This window comes from Oncorhynchus nerka, linkage group LG13 (assembly GCF_034236695.1).
Source record: "Oncorhynchus nerka isolate Pitt River linkage group LG13, Oner_Uvic_2.0, whole genome shotgun sequence".
Lineage (NCBI taxonomy): Eukaryota > Metazoa > Chordata > Actinopteri > Salmoniformes > Salmonidae > Oncorhynchus > Oncorhynchus nerka.
The window spans coordinates 79641053-79657723 of NC_088408.1; the positions used below are offsets into that span (position 1 = coordinate 79641053).

The window sequence follows — 16671 nt, forward strand, 5'->3', positions numbered from 1 at the left end:
GTGTAGCAGGCAGGCCTGTTCCAGCCTAGCCTTAATGACTGGGGCTTAATCAGAGCAGAGCTCCTAGCTCTGGGGCCTTCCTCATTACCAGGGCTGAAGGCAGAGCTTGAGGTTTGTGGTGCTTCACGTTCCAGTCCACCCTCAACCCTCCTGGTTCCTGGAATGGTTCCACTGTACATTCCTTAGACTGGAAGAAACCATTCTGTGAGAAAAAGGAGGTGGTGAAGGTAGACTGGAGTATACCATTCCATTGAGATGTCCTCAACCAACACCCTTCAAGGAAGTAGCAGTAAGGTCATTTTTGAAGCTGAAGAAAGAGACAACTGTTTCAGAAGCTGTCTGATCAAGGCTACCCAAGGCAATTAGACCATGATAACTAAACCTAACCTCGTACCACAAGACCAAAACCACACTAATCCCTTAGAAACATAGACGTTTCTTGGCATTTGGTGTCTTTCAGCTTAGTCTCTGCTTCTGGCTCACATTTCAATGCAGCTGCTTGTCTCTCCAGACCCAGGTCTTGTGTTTAGCTGCTTGTCTCTCCAGACCCTGGTCTTGTGTTTAGCTGCTTGTCTCTCCAGACCCTGGCCTTGTGTTTAGCTGCTTGTCTCTCCAGACCCTGGCCTTGTGTTTAGCTGCTTGTCTCTCCAGACCCTGGTCTTGTGTTTAGCTGCTGTCTCTCCAGACCCTGGCGTTGTGTTTAGCTGCTTGTCTCTCCAGACCCTGGCGTTGTGTTTAGCTGCTTGTCTCTCCAGACCCTGGCGTTGTGTTTAGCTGCTTGACTCTCCAGACCCTGGCCTTGTGTTTAGCTGCTTGTCTCTCCAGACCCTGGCCTTGTGTTTAGCTGCTTGTCTCTCCAGACCCTGGCCTTGTGTTTAGCTGCTTGCCTCTCCAGACCCTGGCCTTGTGTTTAGCTGCTTGTCTCTCCAGACCCTGGTCTTGTGTTTAGCTGCTTGTCTCTCCAGAACCTGGCCTTGTGTTTAGCTGCTTGTCTCTCCAGACCCTGGTCTTGTGTTTAGCTGCTTGTCTCTCCAGACCCTGGCCTTGTGTTTAGCTGCTTGTCTCTCCAGACCCTGGCCTTGTGTTTAGCTGCTTGTCTCTCCAGACCCTGGCGTTGTGTTTAGCTGCTTGTCTCTCCAGACCCTGGCGTTGTGTTTAGCTGCTTGTCTCTCCAGACCCTGGCCTTGTGTTTAGCTGCTTGTCTCTCCAGAACCTGGCCTTGTGTTTAGCTGCTTGTCTCTCCAGACCCTGGTCTTGTGTTTAGCTGCTTGTCTCTCCAGACCCTGGCCTTGTGTTTAGCTGCTTGTCTCTCCAGACCCTGGTCTTGTGTTTAGCTGCTTGTCTCTCCAGACCCTGGCCTTGTGTTTAGCTGCTTGTCTCTCCAGACCCTGGCGTTGTGTTTAGCTGCTTGTCTCTCCAGACCCTGGTGTTGTGTTTAGCTGCTTGTCTCTCCAGACCCTGGCCTTGTGTTTAGCTGCTTGTCTCTCCAGAACCTGGCCTTTTGTTTAGCTGCTTGTCTCTCCAGACCCTGGCCTTGTGTTTAGCTGCTTGTCTCTCCAGACCCTGGCCTTGTGTTTAGCTGCTTGCCTCTCCAGACCCTGGCCTTGTGTTTAGCTGCTTGTCTCTCCAGACCCAGGTCTTGTGTTTAGCTGCTTGTCTCTCCAGACCCAGATCTTGTGTTTAGCTGCTTGCCTCTCCAGACCCAGGTCTTGTGTTTAGCTGCTTGCCTCTCCAGACCCAGGTCTTGTGTTTAGCTGCTTGTCTCTCCAGACCCAGATCTTGTGTTTAGCTGCTTGCCTCTCCAGACCCAGGTCTTGTGTTTAGCTGCTTGTCTCTCCAGACCCAGATCTTGTGTTTAGCTGCTTGTCTCTCCAGACCCAGATCTTGTGTTTAGCTGCTTGCCTCTCCAGACCCAGGTCTTGTGTTTAGCTGCTTGTCTCTCCAGACCCAGGTCTTGTGTTTAGCTGCTTGTCTCTCCAGACCCAGGTCTTGTGTTTAGCTGCTTGCCTCTCCAGACCCAGGTCTTGTCTTCCCTGTGGTGTTGGTTTACTTTATCTTTAATATCAGCTCAACCCCGGCCTACTGAATATATAAGGATTTAGTGTCTAGTTACATTGCTGCTTGGGTAGGAGCTTTTTCTCCCAGTTCATCATGTATTGATTTCACTGGCGGTAAAATGTAAAACGTGTTGCCATAAAAGCTGATATGCTACCGAGGGCCTCATTTAAACCCACAAAGTAATGTGCCCCAGACACAGCAATACCATGATGAGATTCTCCCCTCGCAACGTGCACTAGGGCAGCCGGGAGAAATTTAAAGGATATAATTAACATAGAAATCATTAAAATTCAAGTAAATGCTGGAGCTAGCTCTATAACCACCAGCACTCAGTTAGGGCTGTCGCCCCATTTTGTTGCACCGTACATCATAGATGACTGGCCAGTTATGGAAGTATGATAAACAAGCCTCTCTGGGTGGTGGGGTGGAGGGGAGGCTACAGTGGGTGGCGCAGAGTGTGCCTCACTAATTAGATTCCCCTGTCCCATTTCCTGTCTCTGGCTCTCCTGTTTTCCTGATGAAAAGACATCAGAGTGGAGAGGAGAGAACAGAGCTACCGGAATAAAACTTAGTATTATAGTATCGTTCCTACCCCAAACACAGGGAACCTCCTTGGGATAGTTCCATTATGGTGACTTTGTGTGACGATGGTTATTTTCCTCGGTCTGTTACTATCTTACCCTTAAGTGTGTGGAACAAGTCAAATCATTAGGATGTATCTTTTGTTTCTCAAAACACCATGAATACCTATGGATAACAAAGAAAGTCATGTTAACCCCCTCAGTATCTAGATATACCTGGCTACAGTAGTATTTCCCAGCCCTGGTCCTCCAGTACCCCCAACAGTACACATACTTAAAACATGTGTACTGTTGGTGGTACTGGAGCACCAGGATTACAATAAACATGTGTACTGTTGGGGATACTGGAGCACCAGGGTTACAATAAACATGTGTACTGTTGGGGATACTGGAGCACCAGGGTTACAATAAACATGTGTACTGTTGGGGATACTGGAGCACCAGGATTACAATAAACATGTGTACTGTTGGTGGTACTGGAGCACCAGGGTTACAATAAACATGTGTACTGTTGGTGGTACTGGAGCACCAGGGTTACAATAAACATGTGTACTGTTGGGGCTACTGGAGCACCATGGTTACAATAAACATGTGTACTGTTGGTGGTACTGGAGCACCAGGATTACAATAAACATGTGTACTGTTGGTGGTACTGGAGCACCAGGATTACAATAAACATGTGTACTGTTGGTGGTACTGGAGCACCAGGGTTACAATAAACATGTGTACTGTTGGTGGTACTGGAGCACCAGGGTTACAATAAACATGTGTACTGTTGGTGGTACTGGAGCACCAGGGTTACAATAAACATGTGTACTGTTGGGGCTACTGGAGCACCATGGTTACAATAAACATGTGTACTGTTGGTGGTACTGGAGCACCAGGGTTACAATAAACATGTGTACTGTTGGTGGTACTGGAGCACCAGGATTACAATAAACATGTGTACTGTTGGTGGTACTGGAGCACCAGGGTTACAATAAACATGTGTACTGTTGGTGGTACTGGAGCACCAGGGTTACAATAAACATGTGTACTGTTGGTGGTACTGGAGCACCAGGGTTACAATAAACATGTGTACTGTTGGTGGTACTGGAGCACCAGGGTTACAATAAACATGTGTACTGTTGGTGGTACTGGAGCACCAGGGTTACAATAAACATGTGTACTGTTGGTGGTACTGGAGCACCAGGGTTACAATAAACATGTGTACTGTTGGGGCTACTGGAGCACCATGGTTACAATAAACATGTGTACTGTTGGTGGTACTGGAGCACCAGGGTTACAATAAACATGTGTACTGTTGGTGGTACTGGAGCACCAGGATTACAATAAACATGTGTACTGTTGGGGATACTGGAGCACCAGGGTTACAATAAACATGTGTACTGTTGGTGGTACTGGAGCACCAGGGTTACAATAAACATGTGTACTGTTGGTGGTACTGGAGCACCAGGGTTACAATAAACATGTGTACTGTTGGGGCTACTGGAGCACCATGGTTACAATAAACATGTGTACTGTTGGTGGTACTGGAGCACCAGGGTTACAATAAACATGTGTACTGTTGGTGGTACTGGAGCACCAGGGTTACAATAAACATGTGTACTGTTGGTGGTACTGGAGCACCAGGATTACAATAAACATGTGTACTGTTGGTGGTACTGGAGCACCAGGGTTACAATAAACATGTGTACTGTTGGGGATACTGGAGCACCAGGATTACAATAAACACGTGTACTGTTGGGGATACTGGAGCACCAGGGTTACAATAAACATGTGTACTGTTGGGGATACTGGAGCACCAGGGTTACAATAAACATGTGTACTGTTGGTGGTACTGGAGCACCAGGGTTACAATAAACATGTGTACTGTTGGGGATACTGGAGCACCAGGGTTACAATAAACATGTGTACTGTTGGTGATACATTTTGCACGGCCAATTTTTCAGTTTTTGATTTGTTAAAAAAGTTTGAAATATCCAATAAATGTCGTTCCACTTCATGATTGTGTCCCACTTGTTGTTGATTCTTCACAAAAAAATACAGTTTTATATCTTTATGTTTGAAGCCTGAAATGTGGCAAAAGGTCGCAAAGTTCAAGGGGGCCGAATACTTTCGCAAGGCACTGTATGTACTTAAATAGTGATTGGAGGACGCTTTTCCCCTGGTTCATTTTCATGCCAGTCAGGTAAGCTATACTCCTGTTGTAAAGAGAAGCAATGTGCTTAATATTAGGAAACTTGATAAATAAATATAGTAGGCCTAGTCTATAGGAAGCTGATGGGATCCTCCCCTTTTTAATAGAGGCCTCAATTGCATAGCATAAAGAAATGTTGCGCTACTTGAGCCCATGGGCTCTCATTAAGAGATTGATTCGATTTTCGATTACATTCGCATTGATGTCAGAGTGATTAGAGGGACAATAGAGTGCTGAGTACCAGATAGTTAGCAAGTTTGGTATGCTACTAATGACCATCAGCAGCATCAGAGCTTAGAGAAAGCATCAGAGCTTAGAGAAGCCTAATTAATGTGACTAAACGGTCACATGGAATTTGACTGCCATCATGACTCGTGACTGCCGGTGTAGCGGTAATGTGATCATCGTAACAACCCTAGCTGAGACATTCTTACTAATCTGCTAGAGAACCAGTTCAGATTCAAGTGTAACTTTTGTGTGACTGAAGCCTTTAGGGAGTGGTCTAATGCTTTAATATTTAATCATTTCTGCTCTCCAAATTCATATTTATTATATAAATAGCCCCATTTAATTTTGTCTGGCTTGCTGTTTCAAATTAAATTCTTTATTTCTGAATGTCTGTTTTTCTTTCACTCGCTCCCTCTTTCTTTTTCTCTCTCTCCCTCTTTCAATCGCCTTTCCTCTTCTCCCTGGCTCTTTCTGTCTCTACTATCACTCTTTTTCTCTCTCTCCCTCTCCCCCTCCTCGCCCAACACTAACACCAGCTCCCCCATCATTATTAAAAAAGGTAAAAGAGAACATCGCTCTGAGCCGACAGAGACGGTTAATATGGAAATGGCCCCTGTTTCGCTTATCGATGGGAGCGGCCCACTGACAGAGCTGTTAATAACAGACCAGCCTTGTTTGTCCCCCATCTCCGTCTTTGTCCTCTTTTCTCCTCTCTCGCTCCTGTCTTTTCCCCTCTCCTTCACCCCTGTGTCTATCTCCTTTTTCCCTCCATCAGTCAATCACTCTCACCCCACTTTGCATTTCTCAACTCTTATCCCCCCTTCTCTTTCTCCTGAAATCCCTCTATTATACAAATCCCAATAAATGCTCTCTCTATCTGTTTTAGTAGTAGTAGAAGTAGTATTGATGGTGTTAACCTTGCAGTCGTAGACTAAATCGTATCCCAATGTCCTGAAAACTACAACTCCTCACAGAGAGATATGAAAAGCTCTGAACTATGTTACATGATCTTTCCTCAAATGTACCCCCCCCTTTTCCCTCTCTCCATTATAGGGGTTACGAGGATCCCATCGAGGCGGAGATGATTGACGAGCGACACCCCTACATCCATGGCATGTACCCGGCCCCCCTGGCCCAGCCCGAGAGGGGGAGCATGGCCAGCCTGGACCGCCTTGCTGGCCGCCGCTCGCCCTCCATCGACAGCATCCGCAAGGACCCGCGTTGGCGTGACCCCGATCTGCAAGAGGTCATAGCCATGCTGGGCCACCCCATCGACCCAGTCAAGTCTAATGCCGCCGCGTATCTGCAGCACCTGTGCTACGAAAACGACAAGATCAAGAAAGATGTGCGCCAGCTGAAGGGGATCCCGGTGCTGGCAAGCCTGCTGGACCATCCCAAGGCTGAGGTCCACCGCAAGGCCTGCGGAGCCCTGAGAAACATCTCCTACGGCAAGGACCACGACAACAAGGTGGCCATCAAGAACTGTGACGGTATCCCCGCCCTTGTCCGCCTGCTGAGGAAGACCAACGACATGGAGGTCCGCGAGCTGATCACAGGTGAGTTACAGAGACCATAGTGCCTACTGTACATCAATAATCAACAGAGGTAAGTTACTGTAGACCGATACTATGTACCTACTACAGTATTATACAGTAGGGATGTGACAAGTGGAAGAAAAGAAATAAAGTATACACTGCCTTTTTTTATTGTTTAAACATTAGTATCTTTAATGATTTCAGAATTGAAACCTAACCGTAACCACACTGCCAACCTTATGCCTAAAATTAAGACCAAAAAGATTAAACAAATTAGAGTTTGTGGCTGTGGTAACTAGTGGAAACCCTACCAGACGGCGCTCACCGTACTGCTGTCCTCCATCCACTCAGCAACGATGGTATTAGTGCCGTTTTAGGTTCTCTGTTGTGTACCTCTCTTCCGTGTTCTCAGTTGTCAGTACGTCCTTAATGCCCCACTTCTCATCAATGGGATGGCTCGTTGCAGTGATGCATGACAGCGTGTTCATAGTCGTCCATAGTCATCCTGTTGTTAAAGAGCCACTGAACAGGCTGTTTGGCACATTTGTTTTTCTGTTGCTCATTAGAAGAAACTAAAATTCAGTCTTGGAGTTGTGTTTCCTAACCGATTCTGCGTTTGGTTAATGATGTTTGTCCCCCATGAGACACTGTAGACGCAGAAGCCTATTTAATTTTCTCAAAAACCCCAGAATGAATCTGAGATAGTTAAATCATTTTGACGTTTTTGCTGAGGATGTTTTAGTTGTGCAATTTTACATCTAACTAAGGTGTTTGGTGCAGTATTTCTCAAGTTAAAAAATGCTTGACATATTGTCTTATGTAAACAAAGTCCGAGCTGATTGGCAGGTCTGTCTAATTGTCTATGCTATTGGATAGAGAGCAATCACAGCAGCTGTTCACCTCATGTTAGAGGGCAAATGGACATCTTCAAATCAAAACCCAACCTTCATTTACGTGTTGTGATGCACGGAGGTTCTAAATTCTGTTTTAGACCAGACTGACTTTATGACAAATTTTCCTATTTATTTACACTTTGTAGTTTCTGACTCCTATCGATACCACAAAGGCCATTTTCAGAGTTTGAACTTTGTCCTTACAGAGCAATCATTGTACAATTTCTCCATCAGGGCCATCGCGGTTTTTCGACACGGCGTCTTGTAGTCTGGTTCTAGATATACCATTAGGGTATTGAAGCCGACATCCTCTTCCATTGACAATGGCTGCATTTCAACTGCAATCATTTCTGCAATCAGCGCTGTGATTTCCTCACTCTGACCCTTATCGCGCTGCTGCCAACAACGGGGTGTGTGTCACAGTGCGTCTTTCAGCAATGCACCTGTACTGCCACTGTACAAGTTTGTATTTGATTACCTTCTCATTTAACTTCTCAAAGTAATGCCATGCAGGACTTCCCTGTCTCACTCTGCCATTTTCCCAACTTTTAACGATGATGACAGGCAGAGCGCTTTATATTCTTGGCAAATAATTTGAAAGATGCATATCTCCTCCTACTTACAGCATTGTAGCGTTAGGTATTTGTTTAATTTAAATTTTTCCTTTATGATGATGGTCGGAACCTGTTAATGGTAGTTTTGTAATAACTGCACTGTGATGTAATTGTTTTTAATGGTTTTAACGATCCCAATTCTGTTTAAACGTCACACCCGTATAATACAACACTGGTGAGTTCTACAGACCAACACTAGCTACAGCTCCGCAGCTGTAAATAGGTCAACACTAGCTACAGCTCTGCAGCTGTAAATAGGTCAACACTAGCTACAGCTCCTCGGCTGTAAATAGGTCAACACTAGCTACAGCTCCGCAACTGTAAATAGGTCAACACTAGCTACAGCTCCGCAGCTGTAAATAGGTCAACACTAGCTACAGCTCCGCAGCTGTAAATAGGTCAACACTAGCTACAGCTCCGCAGCTGTCAATAGGCCAACACTAGCTACAGCTCCGCAGCTGTCAATAGGTCAACACTAGCTACAGCTCCGCAGCTGTAAATAGGCCAACACTAGCTACAGCTCCGCAGCTATCAATAGGCCAACACTAGCTACAGCTCCGCAGCTGTCAATAGGTCAACACTAGCTACAGCTCCGCAGCTGTCAATAGGCCAACACTAGCTACAGCTCCGCAGCTGTAAATAGGCCAACACTAGCTACAGCTCCGCAGCTGTAAATAGGTCAACACTAGCTACAGCTCCGCAGCTGTAAATAGGTCAACACTAGCTACAGCTCCGCAGCTGTCAATAGGTCAACACTAGCTACAGCTCCGCAGCTGTAAATAGGTCAACACTAGCTACAGCTCCGCAGCTGTAAATAGGTCAACACTAGCTACAGCTCCGCAGCTGTAAATAGGTCAACACTAGCTACAGCTCCGCAGCTGTAAATAGGTCAACACTAGCTACAGCTCCTCGGCTGTAAATAGGCCAACACTAGCTACAGCCCCTCGGCTGTAAATAAGTCAACACTAGCTACAGCTCCTCGGCTGTAAATAGGCCAACACTAGCTATAGCTCCTCAGCTGTAAATAAGTCAATACTAGCTACAGCTCTTCGGCTGTAAATAAGTCAACACCAGCTATAGCTCCTCAGCTGTAAATAGGCCAACACTAGCTACAGCTCCTCGGCTGTAAATAAGTCAACACTAGCTACAGCTCCTCGGCTGTAAATAGGCCAACACTAGCTACAGCTCCTCGGCTGTAAATAGGCCAACACTAGCTACAGCTTCTCGGCTGTAAATAGGCCACCACTAGCTACAGCTCCTTGGCTGTAAATAAGTCAACACTAGCTATAGCTCCTGAGCTGTAAAATAAGTCAACACTAGCTACAGATCCTCAGCTGTAAATAAGTCAACACTAGCTACAGCTCCTCAGCTGTAAATAAGTCAACACTAGCTACAGATCCTCAGCTGTAAATAAATCAACACTAGCTACAGATCCTCAGCTGTAAATAAGTCAACACTAGCTATAGCTCCTCAGCTGTAAAATAAGTCAACACTAGCTACAGATCCTCAGCTGTAAATAAGTCAACACTAGCTACAGATCCTCAGCTGTAAATAAATCAACACTAGCTACAGATCCTCAGCTGTAAATAAGTCAACACTAGCTACAGATCCTCAGCTGTAAATAAGTCAACACTAGCTACAGATCCTCAGCTGTAAATAAGTCAACACTAGCTACAGCTCCGCAGCTGTAAATAGGTCAACACTAGCTACAGCTCCTCGGCTGTAAATAGGCCAACACTAGCTACAGCCCCTCGGCTGTAAATAAGTCAACACTAGCTACAGCTCCTCGGCTGTAAATAGGCCAACACTAGCTATAGCTCCTCAGCTGTAAATAAGTCAATACTAGCTACAGCTCTTCGGCTGTAAATAAGTCAACACCAGCTATAGCTCCTCAGCTGTAAATAGGCCAACACTAGCTACAGCTCCTCGGCTGTAAATAAGTCAACACTAGCTACAGCTCCTCGGCTGTAAATAGGCCAACACTAGCTACAGCTCCTCGGCTGTAAATAGGCCAACACTAGCTACAGCTTCTCGGCTGTAAATAGGCCACCACTAGCTACAGCTCCTTGGCTGTAAATAAGTCAACACTAGCTATAGCTCCTGAGCTGTAAAATAAGTCAACACTAGCTACAGATCCTCAGCTGTAAATAAGTCAACACTAGCTACAGCTCCTCAGCTGTAAATAAGTCAACACTAGCTACAGATCCTCAGCTGTAAATAAATCAACACTAGCTACAGATCCTCAGCTGTAAATAAGTCAACACTAGCTATAGCTCCTCAGCTGTAAAATAAGTCAACACTAGCTACAGATCCTCAGCTGTAAATAAGTCAACACTAGCTACAGATCCTCAGCTGTAAATAAGTCAACACTAGCTACAGATCCTCAGCTGTAAATAAGTCAACACTAGCTACAGATCCTCAGCTGTAAATAAGTCAACACTAGCTACAGATCCTCAGCTGTAAATAAGTCAACACTAGCTACAGCTCCGCAGCTGTAAATAGGTCAACACTAGCTACAGCTCCTCGGCTGTAAATAGGCCAACACTAGCTACAGCCCCTCGGCTGTAAATAAGTCAACACTAGCTACAGCTCCTCGGCTGTAAATAGGCCAACACTAGCTATAGCTCCTCAGCTGTAAATAAGTCAATACTAGCTACAGCTCTTTGGCTGTAAATAAGTCAACACTAGCTATAGCTCCTCAGCTGTAAATAGGCCAACACTAGCTACAGCTCCTCGGTTGTAAATAAGTCAACACTAGCTACAGCTCCTCGGCTGTAAATAGGCCAACACTAGCTACAGCTCCTCGGCTGTAAATAGGCCAACACTAGCTACAGCTCCGCAGCTGTAAATAGGTCAACACTAGCTACAGCTCCGCAGCTGTCAATAGGTCAACACTAGCTACAGCTCCGCAGCTGTAAATAGGTCAACACTAGCTACAGCTCCTCGGCTGTAAATAGGCCAACACTAGCTACAGCCCCTCGGCTGTAAATAAGTCAACACTAGCTACAGCTCCTCGGCTGTAAATAAGTCAACACTAGCTACAGCTCCTCAGCTGTAAATAGGCCAACACTAGCTACAGCTCCTCGGCTGTAAATAGGCCAACACTAGCTATAGCTCCTCAGCTGTAAATAGGCCAACACTAGCTACAGCTCCGCAGCTGTAAATAGGTCAACACTAGCTACAGCTCCGCAGCTGTAAATAGGTCAACACTAGCTACAGCTCCGCAGCTGTAAATAGGTCAACACTAGCTACAGCTCCGCAGCTGTAAATAGGTCAACACTAGCTACAGCTCCGCAGCTGTAAATAGGTCAACACTAGCTACAGCTCCGCAGCTGTAAATAGGTCAACACTAGCTACAGCTCCTCGGCTGTAAATAGGCCAACACTAGCTACAGCCCCTCGGCTGTAAATAAGTCAACACTAGCTACAGCTCCTCGGCTGTAAATAGGCCAACACTAGCTATAGCTCCTCAGCTGTAAATAAGTCAATACTAGCTACAGCTCTTTGGCTGTAAATAAGTCAACACTAGCTATAGCTCCTCAGCTGTAAATAGGCCAACACTAGCTACAGCTCCTCGGTTGTAAATAAGTCAACACTAGCTACAGCTCCTCGGCTGTAAATAGGCCAACACTAGCTACAGCTCCTCGGCTGTAAATAGGCCAACACTAGCTACAGCTCCTCGGCTGTAAATAGGCCAACACTAGCTACAGCCCCTCGGCTGTAAATAAGTCAACACTAGCTACAGCTCCTCGGCTGTAAATAGGCCAACACTAGCTACAGCTCCTCGGCTGTAAATAGGCCAACACTAGCTACAGCTCCTCGGCTGTAAATAGGCCAACACTAGCTACAGCTCCGCAGCTGTAAATAGGTCAACACTAGCTACAGCTCCGCAGCTGTCAATAGGTCAACACTAGCTACAGCTCCGCAGCTGTAAATAGGTCAACACTAGCTACAGCTCCTCGGCTGTAAATAGGCCAACACTAGCTACAGCCCCTCGGCTGTAAATAAGTCAACACTAGCTACAGCTCCTCGGCTGTAAATAAGTCAACACTAGCTACAGCTCCTCAGCTGTAAATAGGCCAACACTAGCTACAGCTCCTCGGCTGTAAATAGGCCAACACTAGCTACAGCTCCTCGGCTGTAAATAGGCCAACACTAGCTACAGCTCCTCGGCTGTAAATAGGCCAACACTAGCTACAGCTCCGCAGCTGTAAATAAGTCAACACTAGCTACAGCTCCTCGGCTGTAAATAGGCCAACACTAGCTACAGCTCCTCGGCTGTAAATAGGCCAACACTAGCTACAGCTCCTTGGCTGTAAATAAGTCAACACTAGCTATAGCTCCTGAGCTGTAAAATAAGTCAACACTAGCTACAGATCCTCAGCTGTAAATAAGTCAACACTAGCTACAGATCCTCAGCTGTAAATAAGTCAACACTAGCTACAGATCCTCAGCTGTAAATAAATCAACACTAGCTACAGATCCTCAGCTGTAAATAAGTCAACACTAGCTATAGCTCCTCAGCTGTAAAATAAGTCAACACTAGCTACAGATCCTCAGCTGTAAATAAGTCAACACTAGCTACAGATCCTCAGCTGTAAATAAATCAACACTAGCTACAGCTCCGCAGCTGTAAATAGGTCAACACTAGCTACAGCTCCTCGGCTGTAAATAGGCCAACACTAGCTACAGCCCCTCGGCTGTAAATAAGTCAACACTAGCTACAGCTCCTCGGCTGTAAATAGGCCAACACTAGCTATAGCTCCTCAGCTGTAAATAAGTCAATACTAGCTACAGCTCTTCGGCTGTAAATAAGTCAACACCAGCTATAGCTCCTCAGCTGTAAATAGGCCAACACTAGCTACAGCTCCTCGGCTGTAAATAAGTCAACACTAGCTACAGCTCCTCGGCTGTAAATAGGCCAACACTAGCTACAGCTCCTCGGCTGTAAATAGGCCAACACTAGCTACAGCTTCTCGGCTGTAAATAGGCCACCACTAGCTACAGCTCCTTGGCTGTAAATAAGTCAACACTAGCTATAGCTCCTGAGCTGTAAAATAAGTCAACACTAGCTACAGATCCTCAGCTGTAAATAAGTCAACACTAGCTACAGCTCCTCAGCTGTAAATAAGTCAACACTAGCTACAGATCCTCAGCTGTAAATAAATCAACACTAGCTACAGATCCTCAGCTGTAAATAAGTCAACACTAGCTATAGCTCCTCAGCTGTAAAATAAGTCAACACTAGCTACAGATCCTCAGCTGTAAATAAGTCAACACTAGCTACAGATCCTCAGCTGTAAATAAGTCAACACTAGCTACAGATCCTCAGCTGTAAATAAGTCAACACTAGCTACAGATCCTCAGCTGTAAATAAGTCAACACTAGCTACAGATCCTCAGCTGTAAATAAGTCAACACTAGCTACAGCTCCTCGGCTGTAAATAGGCCAACACTAGCTACAGCCCCTCGGCTGTAAATAAGTTAACACTAGCTACAGCTCCTCGGCTGTAAATAGGCCAACACTAGCTATAGCTCCTCAGCTGTAAATAAGTCAATACTAGCTACAGCTCTTTGGCTGTAAATAAGTCAACACTAGCTATAGCTCCTCAGCTGTAAATAGGCCAACACTAGCTACAGCTCCTCGGTTGTAAATAAGTCAACACTAGCTACAGCTCCTCGGCTGTAAATAGGCCAACACTAGCTACAGCTCCTCGGCTGTAAATAGGCCAACACTAGCTACAGCTCCTCGGCTGTAAATAGGCCAACACTAGCTACAGCTCCGCAGCTGTAAATAGGTCAACACTAGCTACAGCTCCGCAGCTGTCAATAGGTCAACACTAGCTACAGCTCCGCAGCTGTAAATAGGTCAACACTAGCTACAGCTCCTCGGCTGTAAATAGGCCAACACTAGCTACAGCCCCTCGGCTGTAAATAAGTCAACACTAGCTACAGCTCCTCGGCTGTAAATAAGTCAACACTAGCTACAGCTCCTCAGCTGTAAATAGGCCAACACTAGCTACAGCTCCTCGGCTGTAAATAGGCCAACACTAGCTATAGCTCCTCAGCTGTAAATAGGCCAACACTAGCTACAGCTCCGCAGCTGTAAATAGGTCAACACTAGCTACAGCTCCGCAGCTGTAAATAGGTCAACACTAGCTACAGCTCCGCAGCTGTAAATAGGTCAACACTAGCTACAGCTCCGCAGCTGTAAATAGGTCAACACTAGCTACAGCTCCGCAGCTGTAAATAGGTCAACACTAGCTACAGCTCCTCGGTTGTAAATAAGTCAACACTAGCTACAGCTCCTCGGCTGTAAATAGGCCAACACTAGCTACAGCTCCTTGGCTGTAAATAGGCCAACACTAGCTACAGCTCCTCGGCTGTAAATAGGCCAACACTAGCTACAGCTCCGCAGCTGTAAATAGGTCAACACTAGCTACAGCTCCGCAGCTGTCAATAGGTCAACACTAGCTACAGCTCCGCAGCTGTAAATAAGTCAACACTAGCTACAGATCCTCAGCTGTAAATAAGTCAACACTAGCTACAGATCCTCAGCTGTAAATAAATCAACACTAGCTACAGATCCTCAGCTGTAAATAAGTCAACACTAGCTATAGCTCCTCAGCTGTAAAATAAGTCAACACTAGCTACAGATCCTCAGCTGTAAATAAGTCAAAACTAGCTACAGATCCTCAGCTGTAAATAAATCAACACTAGCTACAGCTCCGCAGCTGTAAATAGGTCAACACTAGCTACAGCTCCTCGGCTGTAAATAGGCCAACACTAGCTACAGCCCCTCGGCTGTAAATAAGTCAACACTAGCTACAGCTCCTCGGCTGTAAATAGGCCAACACTAGCTATAGCTCCTCAGCTGTAAATAAGTCAATACTAGCTACAGCTCTTCGGCTGTAAATAAGTCAACACCAGCTATAGCTCCTCAGCTGTAAATAGGCCAACACTAGCTACAGCTCCTCGGCTGTAAATAAGTCAACACTATCTACAGCTCCTCGGCTGTAAATAGGCCAACACTAGCTACAGCTCCTCGGCTGTAAATAGGCCAACACTAGCTACAGCTTCTCGGCTGTAAATAGGCCACCACTAGCTACAGCTCCTTGGCTGTAAATAAGTCAACACTAGCTATAGCTCCTGAGCTGTAAAATAAGTCAACACTAGCTACAGATCCTCAGCTGTAAATAAGTCAACACTAGCTACAGCTCCTCAGCTGTAAATAAATCAACACTAGCTACAGATCCTCAGCTGTAAATAAGTCAACACTAGCTATAGCTCCTCAGCTGTAAAATAAGTCAACACTAGCTACAGATCCTCAGCTGTAAATAAGTCAACACTAGCTACAGATCCTCAGCTGTAAATAAGTCAACACTAGCTACAGATCCTCAGCTGTAAATAAGTCAACACTAGCTACAGATCCTCAGCTGTAAATAAGTCAACACTAGCTACAGATCCTCAGCTGTAAATAAGTCAACACTAGCTACAGCGCAGCTGTAAAGTCAACCTAGCTACAGCTCGGCTGTAAATAGGCCAACACTAGCTACAGCCCCTCGGCTGTAAATAGTTAACACAGCTCCTCGGCTGTAAATAGGCCAACACTAGCTATAGCTCCTCAGCTGTAAATAAGTCAATACTAGCTACAGCTCCTCGGCTGTAAATAAGTCAACACTAGCTACAGCTCCTCAGCTGTAAATAGGCCAACACTAGCTACAGCTCCTCGGTTGTAAATAAGTCAACACTAGCTACAGCTCCGCCAACACAGCTACAGCTCCTCGGCTGTAAATAGGTCAACACTAGCTACAGCTCCGCAGCTAGTCAATAAAGGTCAACAGCTAGCAATAGGTCAACACAGCTACAGCCGCAGCTGTAAATAGGTCAACACTAGCTACAGCTCCTCGGCTGTAAATAGGCCAACACTAGCTACAGCCCCTCGGCTGTAAATAAGTCAACACTAGCTACAGCTCCTCGGCTGTAAATAAGTCAACACTAGCTACAGCTCCTCAGCTGTAAATAGGCCAACACTAGCTACAGCTCCTCGGCTGTAAATAGGCCAACACTAGCTATAGCTCCTCAGCTGTAAATAGGCCAACACTAGCTACAGCTCCGCAGCTGTAAATAGGTCAACACTAGCTACAGCTCCGCAGCTGTAAATAGGTCAACACTAGCTACAGCTCCGCAGCTGTAAATAGGTCAACACTAGCTACAGCTCCGCAGCTGTAAATAGGTCAACACTAGCTACAGCTCCGCAGCTGTAAATAGGTCAACACTAGCTACAGCTCCTCGGCTGTAAATAGGCCAACACTAGCTACAGCCCCTCGGCTGTAAATAAGTCAACACTAGCTACAGCTCCTCGGCTGTAAATAAGTCAACACTAGCTACAGCTCCTCAGCTGTAAATAGGCCAACACTAGCTACAGCTCCTCGGCTGTAAATAGGCCAACACTAGCTACAGCTCCTCGGCTGTAAATAGGCCAACACTAGCTACAGCTCCTCGGCTGTAAATAGGCCAACACTAGCTACAGCTCCGCAGCTGTAAATAGGTCAAAACTAGCT

General features: G+C 45.9%; 1 protein-coding gene across 19 annotated transcripts in view; it reads left to right on the top strand.

Moving 5' to 3' along the window:
- Nucleotides 1-16671, top strand: part of LOC115140228 (splicing regulator ARVCF-like) — a 367731-nt gene that overhangs the window by 274465 nt on the left and 76595 nt on the right. For all 19 annotated transcript variants that reach the window (XM_065026736.1, XM_065026742.1, XM_065026739.1 and 16 more), the window contains one exon: nt 6121-6623. In XM_065026736.1, the coding sequence (XP_064882808.1) occupies nt 6121-6623 (503 nt within the window). The remainder of the gene's footprint in view (nt 1-6120; nt 6624-16671) is intronic.